Genomic DNA, 11,059 nt, shown 5'->3' on the forward strand with positions numbered 1-11,059 from the left:
AAAGGTTGAAAAACACCGAGCAAAAGCGTTACACGTTGGACTAATTGATTTAATAAACACAAATATAAATACCTTTATGTAGAAAAGAACTTGTCCGCTTGATTTACTCCTCGAAAATTCATCGGCAATCTAATCGACGCGAAACCGCAAGTCGAGTCGATGGATTCCTTTTATTGCAGAAAGGATCTTGTGTACAACTCTTTGTTCACTTTATAATCTGATGTAAATCAGATCACAATATGGGAATATGTATTTAGATCAATGGAGCTTGGTTGGATGTTTGTCTTTGACCCAGAAAAGACAAAACTAGTTGATGGAATTGAAGGAGATGAAGAAGAGAAAGTCTATGGGGTGTCTCTACCAATTTTTAGCACATGGAATTATGGAAGAACTGTAGAAAACTCCAACAATGTCTTATATTTATAGAGTTTTCAATTTCCATAAGCACAATCCAAAGTTTCTAGAGAAATCTCAAAAACAATGGAAACTAGCCACAATTGGAAGCTCCTATTGGGCAAAGCAAGCAACCCCATATAAGGAAACCCACATGGGACATCCCCCCAAGGGCTTGCTTGCTGCCCAAGCAACCCTTGGTTGCCCCATGTGGTTCCCAACTTTCCAATTTTATTCGTTCTTCCTTTCTTTCTCTCTCTTTCCAATTTTTTTTTGAAATATCCTAGCAACCCAAGAACTCTCTTTCCAATTTCGTAACATGTGTTGCTTTAATTTGAGAAAACAAATCAAGCAATAATATTCTAAATATTATTTGAATTCCAAATTGATAATGGCATACCACATGGGGCATGTGGCCATAGGTCCCACCTAAATTCGTCCCATGCGGGTCCACTTATCCAATTCAAATTCCCATTGCATTTTATATTTAATTCACAATTAAATTAATGCAATCCAATCCTATCCAACATGATTAAAGCTCCAATATAATTTATGATATTCCTAAAATACCCTTATGGTTAATACTTAACCATTTTGGTATTCCCAATGTATCCCATAGTGCATATACACTATATACATTATGTATATCCTTTCAATGCATCCAATGCCACGAAACTAGTTCGTGTAAGCAACCAAATAAATGTGGGACCTATATCTAATAGATTATAATAGGTCAATCGAGTAGTGAGTGGGATCGTAGCAGGGATTTAACGGTAGATCCTGCAGAACTCACAAGTGGGCCTCACTGCGATTATTACTCCATAGCTAATGCTACAATCGCATTGAGTCAGTGGCCTCCATCGAGACATAACCCTGAAGATAACCGTCAAATCATCATACCCCTAATCACATCAAAGGTGCAAGTCATTTCTCTAAGTCTAAATCTACCAAGTTGAGTCCTACGAGGGGTGGACATCAACTACCCCCTGGGCTCACTCATGGTATATCTTTCAGTCAAGCAGTGTCGACTAGGTGTGGACATAGTTCGGTTTTAACCGAAGAACCGAACCGAACCGGCTGCTTCGGTTCGGTGTGGTTCGGTTCTGCAAAATGGCGGTTCGGTTCTGGGTCTGGGGACCTGGAACCGAGAACCGAACCGGCATTTCATTAACGTATTAACAAAAGGTGGGTGTTGATATCATTTTTTAGGCTTAGAATATGTTAATTCTTTAAATAAAAAGAGGGATGTTGATATCATTTGTTTGCAACTTTGCAAATCCTTTTTAGTTTTCTATGTTTCTCTCTCCCTTTCCACTGTTTCCGGCGCCTCCACCCACCTCTGTTCGTCCGACGTGGTGAAGAAGAAGGTATGTGTCAATACTCAATAGCATCAATTTGTTTTTGAAGTGGGTTTATTCCATCGTTTATTTGAAGTGGGTTTCTTCCATTGTTGAGATGCCTGCCTCTTTCTTCTCATCTAGTATTCACACAAAAAATTGCAGCCCTCTCCTCTCTCAACTACTTTTGTGGAATTTTTTGAGGGGTCTCTTATATCAGATTTTGGGTTACTCGACTAAATTTGTGCTTTTTCTATCGTGTGGGTTCTAATTCCATCGTTGGATTAAAGTAGGAAAAAAGAGAACATCTTCAGCCTGTTGGATTGAAATTGTCGTTGGATTGCAATTTCATTGGATTGCAACCTTTAATATTTTTTGATTTTGAGAACCGATTGTATTCCCCTTTTTCTTTGATTTTTAAAACATTGAAGCCCTTCTATTTCTTAGTCCCTGTTCGTTTCAGTTTTTTGCAGCCAATTGTGGACCACTAACCGATTAATGGAATCCAAATTAAACGTAATTTGGAGTCCAATAATCAGTTTTGGGGCAACACTCAGTTGCAAAAATCTGGAGCAAACAGTGCCTTTTGGAATATGAGAATACCCCAATTTTCTTTGAACCACCCAAAATAGCATTATCCAGTGGTTTTAATGTGGATATTTTTTGCTCCATTTTTGGACTTCTCCTAAACCCAGAACCGAACCGAACAGATTAAATTCGGTTCTGGTTCGGTTCGGTTCCAGATTGGTTCAGTTCGGTTCTGGTTCAGGCTTTTGGGAACCGACAGGTACTGGTTCGGTTCTGGTTTCACCTCATAACCGAACCGAACCATGTCCACCCCTAGTGTCGACCCAAAAATGCATTTGCTAAAACCATTTCAAAACTTATTCTGTGAAATCCTTTTGATAAACACTTTATCAAATCCACCTGGCCAGGTATTTTTTTAGGCGCACTACTCTGACCAAAACCGTAGATGTTATCCTATAAAATAGGTGGAGAATTCCATGTCGGGTATCACTATTGACCTCGAAGGTTTGTCCAACACTTCAGTACTACCCTCTGGTGACTCCAAGAGAATCACAGTTAGATAGGCCAAAAAATGAGAGACTCGCCAACAGGCCAATATGACCCCCCAGGTCAAAGGACATATAAAAGGTCATGTCTGGTAGAATAGCTCAATCGTCTCCTGTCCACAAGCTATTCTAATGTGATCATGTTCAATACGCAATCTCATTGTCGTACCCATTCTATCTTGCTTAGGGTCCACTACCCAAGTGATTGAGATAAGTCACTCCACATCTCGTGCATGTAGGCAAGATAGATGCTAGTTGTATGCAGGAGGAGGTGTCCAACCTCAACCCCAACTAGGAACTACTAAGGTCTGCAAAAACTGGAATCCCATATCTTCTTGCTCCTTAGGATCTGCAAATCCATGAGCATGGGTTTCCTACTTTGCTACCTAAGGACAAATACTTGTCAATAACAAATAACATTTCACACATATTTAACTTTTAGTTACCCATTAATTGTCATGAAAATAAATTTTTATTAATTAACATGTGAAACATACTGGGTTTTAGGGCACCAACTCTAACAAGAGATCCTCTCCAACCTTTCATACTTCTCCTTTTTCATTTTATAGGTTTCTCTTTGATCAAACCCTAAATCGCAGACCTGGCTGTGAAATCCAAACCCTAATCTTCTAGGGTTGCCGCCCCTATCCTATAATTCATCACCAAACCCTAACCACACCTATTCCACAAAACAGTCCCAAACCCTAGCTGCCACCCCTCTCATTCCCACACTAGTCGCCCCTCATTCCACCCCTTTTTTCTTGTTTTCCTATTTATTTCGCATCCCAGCAGTCCCCAATCTTCCTTCTTATTCCCTATTTATGTGCTAAGTATCAATTTTCCGTCAGTTTCATATTTGTTAAGGGTTCTGTGACGATGTCTGGCATTTCTCACTTCTTTGTAGGCCTTCTATGTGAAATTTTTGCTCTCGAAATCCTCTGCTAATGTGCGGGACAGCAAGGGTTACTGTGTATGCTGCCCGATTTGGTGGTTGTTGATTCACGTGGATAGTGGATGTGGTACTGGTGGATGGTTGGCTGCCCCATGTTGAATTAGTGGTGTTGTTGGTGATCTTTATGTGATTTCTTGTTGATCGATTGTTGTGTTGGCTTAGTTTCAATAGTGTGTTCTTTGTTGGTTGTTTGTTGGTGGAGAAGGGACTACTAGTCCATAGTTGTTGATTGCTTGTGTTTGCTAAGGCTTGTTATTGCCTTCTTCGTAGTTTGTGGTGCTTGGTGATTATATATTCCTTGGGCTGTTTGTAGTCATTGTGGAGTTTTGACATGATGACTCCTACATCTTCGACTGTAGCTTCTGGGTCATCTATGACCCTCCTATGGCTCCTATGCTTCTATCAAATTGAATGGCAAGAACTTCCCCGCGTGGTCTCGCTCTGTTCAAATTTATCTTAAAGCCCAAGGTAAGAGTAGTTATCTCACATCGGCTCCTCTGTCATCAGAAAGTAAGGACCATGTTCAGTGGCACCAGGAAGATGCTCATATTCAGACTCTTCTCTTTCACAGTATGGAGCGACAGATTGCAGAACACAGAATGCTCCTTAACACGGCCAAGGAGATCTAGGATCATGCTAAAACTCTATATTCGGGTGAAAATAATCTGACATGTATTTGTGACACTTACTCTGCGCTACGACGTTTGGAGCGTGGTGATCAGACTGTTTCTTACTACTATTCCGAGTTTGTTCACCTTTGTGAACAACTTGACTCATTCCAACCCTTTTCTACAAACTGTGCCGTCCTGGCTAAGCAAAAAAGTGACTTGAGGGTAGCTCAGTTCCTTGATGGTTTGGGCAGTGATTTTTTACCGATTCGTCAGTTGATTAAAGGGGAGGACCCTTTACCGTCCCTCACTGAGACCTTCTCACGAGTTCAGCGTGCTATGAGGACAGAGGTCCTGATGTTTCTTCCATCGAGCGTTCAGCTCTTGCAGAGCATACTAGTTCTGGTCGTGGTAGACATGGCCGCCGTGGTCGTGGTCTTCGTGGATGTGGTGGTCGAGATTCAGGGGAGGCCGTGAATCCCGATTCTGTACACATTGTGGCTTTTAGGGTCATACTGTAGACTTTTGCTATGATTTACATCCACAGCTGAGACCCTCACGTGCTGCTCATCATGTTTCTGGAGCGACTACTTCCGATCTCTGTTGAGGCCCCTTTGTAGCCTCGTCCTTCAGACTAGGTAGTTATTTCACGCACTGCATATGACGCCCTCTTGCGCTCACAGGATCAGGGAAAACCAATCTTTCCCACTGTCACTAAGAAAGGTAGCAACCCAACCAGCTCTCTCAGTCGTTCTGATTCCTGCTCATTGATTCTTGAGCCTCTAATATGGCGCATAATAGTAGCCTCCTTAGTTCCTTTGCACCTAATTTTGCTCACTTCTGTCACCCTGGAAGAAAATGATCCACGTAGAAGAACCCAACTAGAACCAGGATTAGAGCCGGGTAGATTCTTTTACCTTCATGAATTTTTTTCTAAAGGATTAATTTAGCCGACCCCAACTAGTTTGGGACAAAGGCCTTGTTGAGTTGAGTTGAGTTCTGTCACCCTGGCAAATGGAACGATGCGTCATGCTTCCAGTACAGGGGGCACATCGCTTGGACCAGATTTTTCCCTTTCTTCTATACTCTGTGTTCCTAGTTTCCCTTGTATTTTACTTTCGGTTAGTCAAATTACTCGCCATCTACAATGTTCTGTAACATTTTTTCCATCTTATTATGTCTTTCAGGATCTACTTTGATAGTGCACCTTTATTCTCGGCCTTGAGCGCTTCTGTTGATTTCTTCATGTGGCACTGTCGTCTTGGTCACCCTCTAGTAGATCGGCTTCAGCATTCCTCTATTGTTTATAACCCTATTAGTTCTTGTCAATGTGAGTTGTTTTAGTACGGAAAACACCATCTTGTTTCCTACCCGTCTAGGTCAGTCAGTCGTATGTCTAGTCCGTTTGTGCTTGTTCATTCAGACACTTGGGGTCCTTGTAAAACTCCTTCAGTATTCGGACATCAATATTTTATTGTATTTGTGGACGATTATTCACGAATGACTTGGTTATATGTAATAAAAGATCGTTCAGAAGTTTTTAATGTGTTTTTTTTCCTTTTATGCTGAGATCTCTACACAGTACTCTTATTCCATAAAATACTTGCGCATAGATAATGCACGTGAATATTTTTCATCTTCTAGTAGCTTTCAGCAGTTTTTCTCTAGCCATGGCATTTTACATCAGTCATTTTGTGCCCATACTTCTCAGCAAAATGGTGTTGCTGAGAGGAAGCTTAGAAATTTGGTTGATATGACACACACTCTTATTTCATATGCATGTTCCAAAGACATACTAGGCTAACACTATTCTTATTTCATGTTTTCTGGTGAACCGTCTACCCTCATCTGTCCTCCAAAATAGGTAGCCATTTTCCATTTTACGTCTGTCAGGGAAACCTTTTTCTTTGGTTCCTAGAGTGCATGGTTGTACATGTTTCATTCATAATCTAGCACCTGGCCTCAATAAGCTTGCTCCGCATGCCATCAAATGTATCTTCCTTGTCTATTCTCACACTCAGAAAGGCTACATGTATTATTGTCCACAGATTCGTCGTGTCTTTGTTGCTGCCGATGTTACCTTTTTTCAGGATAAACCATACTTTACGAAGCCTTCTACACCACCCTCACATGTTCTTCCACTTCCGCTACCTGCTCTTGTTCCTCCTGTACCCTCTTTATTGCATGAGGTTAAAACTTATTCTCGTCGTCCTCGACAACATGTCTTACGCACATGTGCAGACGGCCAAACATGTGAGCCACCTCCTCCACAGCCTGTTGATCCATCCACTGCTTATGAGGTAATTGTTACTTTGACTGCACATGATGATGCTCCTGTGTCATCTCGTACACATTCTCGGTCTATACATCACTCTATTTCTGATGTTGTCTCTTATGCTTGCTTGTCATCTACTTTAAGTTCCTTTCTATCATTTGTTTCCTCTGTCTCTATACCTCGTTCAGTTGCAGAGGCTTTACCACATCCTGGTTGGACAGCAGCGATGGATACTGAGATGGTGCTTTGCAGACAAATCATACATGGCGGTTGGTTCCCCTTCCTCCTGGGGCTGAGCCAGTGGGCTGTAAGTGGTGTTCACAGTGAAATATTTACCAAATGGTATAGTGGAGAGACTGAAGGCAAGACTAGTCACAAAAGGATACACAAAAACTTATGGGGTTGATTACACAAACACATTCTCTCCGGTTGCAAAAATCTCATCCGTCAGAGTTCGTATTTCACTTGTTGTTAATATGTCGTGGCCACTCTATCAATTGGATGTTAAAAATGAATTCATGCATGGTGATCTGCAGGAGGAGGTTTATATCGAACAACCTCCTGGGTATCTTGCTTAGGGGGAGATGAAGAATTTTGTCTGTAAGTTGAACAAAGCCTTGTATGGCCTTAAGCAATCTCCCCGTGCCGTGGGAGATTCACTGAAGCAGTTTTAAGGTTTGGCATGACTCAGTGCGCTATGGACCATTCTGTATTCAGCTCTCAGTCGAAGGATGGTCGGATCTTTCTGGTTGTTTATGTTGATGACATTATTATTACTGGGAATGATAGTGTAGGTATACAAAGGCTGAAAGAATTCCTTCAGAAAGAGTTCAGTACAAAGGACCTTGGTCACCTCAGATAGGTTTTAGGGGTAGAGGTAGCCTACTCAAGTGAAGGGCTATCCCTGTCACAAAGGAAATATGCGCTAGATATACTGGAGGAGACAGGTCTACTGGGTGCAAAGCCGGCTGAGACGCCCATGGATCCTAACATCAAGCTTTCTCCTTATCATGGAAAACTTCTGGAGGACCCAGGGAGATACATACGTTTAGTTGGGAAGTTGATTTATCTCACTGTAACACGCCCAGACTTATCTTATATTGTTGGTGTAGCAATCAGTTCATGAGTACACCACAGACATCACACTGGTCAGCAGTCACTCAGATTGTGAGATACCTACAGAAAGCTCTGGTAAAGGATTGATCTTCAAGAAACACAAGCATATGAGGATTGATTGATATTTAGATACAAATTGGGTGCAGATAGGAGATCGACCAGTGGTGGACCTGAACCCCTATTCATTATATTGAAGGGGCAACTACCAACCAGAAAAGATTTTGTATCAAGTGTAGAGGCAGAGTATAGGGCCACGGCCTATACAAGGTGTGAGTTAATCTGGTTGAAATCGTTCATGTCAGAGATTGGACTTCCCTACTCATATTCTGCTTCACTTCAGTGTGATAACGAGTCCGCCATTCACATAGCACGGAACCCAGTCTTCCATAAGAGGATTAAACACATAGAGGTGGACTGCCACTTTATCCGTCACAAGATTCGAAAAGGGGGAGATTTGCATAGTGTTTACTAGATCAAATGATCAAGTAGCTAATATGTTTACCAAGCCTCTAAGCAGAGTGAGATTAAGTGACTTATGTAACAAGTTGGGGATGTATGATATATACACTCCAGCTTGAGGGGGAGTTTTAACAGTAGGCGTGAGTATTGGACCACTTAAGTGGGGTCATTTTAGTCATTTCATGTAACCCTATTACAATATATATATATATATATATATATATATATATATATATATATATATATATATACTAGTAAAAAAACCCGTGCGATGCACGGGCCAACAAAGAACTGTACGAACCACATCATAGGTTGATCCAAACCGTCCATGTGATGGAACACAACATCAATAGGTTGTGCCCGTAAAATCATTTCCATAGGCTGATCCTAGCCCTCCAATCTATAGAGGTTTCCATAATTAAAAAAGCATAAAGGAGGGGGGTAGGATTGAAATTATGTGGCTTTATGGGTGCCTTTGTTAAAAAGCATAAAGGAGGGGGTAGGATTGAAAATATGTGGGTTGAATGGGTGCCTTTGTTAAAAAAAGTCAAAATAAAGTGATGTGTAATTCTCATAGAATTTTGGGAGAAATTCAAATAATTCTCTCATTTTCTCTTCTGTTATATAGTATATAGATATATAATACATTTTTGCAGGGAAGAGAGATCGATTCTCTCTCTCTAACACATTCACGCCATCTCGCATTCTCTCCTCTACTCTCTCTCAACTACACCATGTAAGAATGTAACAGAACGATGAGATGTAATTTACTAATTTGAATCATTAATTTTCTTTGTTTTATTGTTGTATTAAAATAAATTTAATGTTTTTATAATTTAAGTAAAAATTTGTTTTTTAATATTAAATTTGGTCCATATACTGCTACTAAAAATTCCTCCGGTAGTAGCATCATTTTCAAAATGAAACGCTGAAATGTTCCACGAAACAAAGAACAAAACGGAATCGACAACTAAGATATAAACAAAAGGAATATCAGAAGCCTCCCTCGGAATCAAGTGGGAGTAGAAAGGAATATCAGAAGCCTCCCAGGGATATATCCTCCACCCTGATGGTAGAGATGGGGATCTGATTAGAAACATGATAAAAGAAAGACAGTTCAACAGATGGTAATCGAATAAAAAAATTATCTGACTGCTCAACATTTTATGTAAGTTCATTAATGCATGATAGGTCATCTAATTTTCTCCCTATGTTCCAACTGTGGCGGGAACAACTGCATGAAGTGTGCGGAAATGGCGTTACTAGAATGTATCTGTATTGTGTGTGCATACATGCAAACATACATACTTACATACAAAAGAGAGAAGTTGAGGGATGAAATTTGGTGCAAACAAAAATATTTCCTCTTATATGCACAAACATATATGTCCCTATATGAGTTGTTCTAGGGGTTTCGGAAGTTGTAATTACGATACAAAACATTCATGCTAAACTATTTTACATAAACAGAAGGTGAAGGTGAAGTTTTCTCAACTGACAAAACAATAGAAAGAAAATTGCTTCTGACTGATCTTAGAAAAACATAATCAGCTTACGGAAAACAGTTTATATTAAGTTTCAATCAAGGATAAAGAAGGAAAGAGAGAAAAGAACGTAATATGGTTTATATTGCAATTAAGATGTATATCAGAATTAATCAACCAGAGAAATGAAAAGACAACCCCAGCAGTTTGAAACTGCAAGCTTAGACGCATACATCAGAAAGTGTTGTACTTAGATGCTTTGATATGAAGGGTATCATCGGCACCAGGGGCCCATTAGGAGTGTTTAACTCTAGCAGACAATCCCACTGTTTGTCCATTTCAGTAACATTCGTTGCAGAGAGAATGATGACATTTTGGCATTTAATCTGCAACAAAGAACCACTGCATGCTCAGAACAATCATAACGCTGCTCCAAACAGCACCAGCCATAACAAATATGAGTGAATGAAAGCTTCCTCAAGAGATGGTTTAACATGCCTGAGAACGATAAATTATAGACGTACTCATCAAAAGAAAGAAAGTATTCTCTCTCTCTCTCTCTCTCTCTCTCTCTCTCTCTCTCTCTCTCTCTCTCTATATATATATATATATATATATATATATATATATATATATATATATATATATATATATATATATATACACCAAGAGAGTGAGAGAGCAAAAAAAGTAAGAAATTATTAAAAGAAAAGAAAATGCAGCAAACTAGAAACGTCTAGTAACAATATTAAACAGTCCTTACACAGAATGTTGATAATTATTAATGTGCTTTATAAAAAAATATCTTAACAAGGGATCTCCTAGGGTCCATTGCAAAAGGCATTTCGCAGAATGTCTGTTGCATGAGAGACCAGCCACATAGGCTCTCTTTCCTACAGATTTTGTCATTATTCACGACGTGGCTGCCCTCTCATGCAACAAATGTTTCGAGAAATGCCTTATGCGATGGACCCTAGCAAGTCCCTTTTAACAAAAATGGAAGAATACGGCAAAAGAAAACGAACAGAATATAATAGAATATAGATCCAAACCTAAATATTACCACTGAGCGTGGATCTGTGTACTTAGCAAGTAAGAAACCAAAACATTTGAAATAACCAAAAAATATTAAAAAATGAATGCAAGAAAAAATTAATCCATGCTCAAATCCAATTGTAAACATTACCACAAAGATTGATCTACATGTATTTCAAGAAAGAAGAAAAATTGACCCCAAAAAGTACTAAAAATTCCAAAAGAATGGAAAGAATTTGAGATCCAGAGCATTCATGCATGTTCTTAGCCCTAGATATTACTAACAACATGGACCTATATGTATTTGGCAAGTACACTCAACTCAAC

At 39.7% G+C, this 11,059-nt stretch overlaps 1 protein-coding gene across 2 annotated transcripts in view; it reads right to left on the minus strand.

Annotated features, from left to right (window-relative positions):
- The window catches only part of LOC143854748 (phosphoadenosine phosphosulfate (PAPS) reductase family protein), a 63,230-nt gene that overhangs the window by 16,399 nt on the left and 35,772 nt on the right, over positions 1-11,059 (minus strand). For both annotated transcript variants that reach the window (XM_077364855.1, XM_077364854.1), the window contains exon 14: positions 9,931-10,083. In XM_077364855.1, the coding sequence (XP_077220970.1) occupies positions 9,931-10,083 (153 nt within the window). The remainder of the gene's footprint in view (positions 1-9,930; positions 10,084-11,059) is intronic.

The sequence above is a fragment of the Tasmannia lanceolata genome, unplaced genomic scaffold (assembly GCF_043159265.1).
Source record: "Tasmannia lanceolata isolate RefF3 unplaced genomic scaffold, GAP_Taslan_0.1 ptg000020l, whole genome shotgun sequence".
Lineage (NCBI taxonomy): Eukaryota > Viridiplantae > Streptophyta > Magnoliopsida > Canellales > Winteraceae > Tasmannia > Tasmannia lanceolata.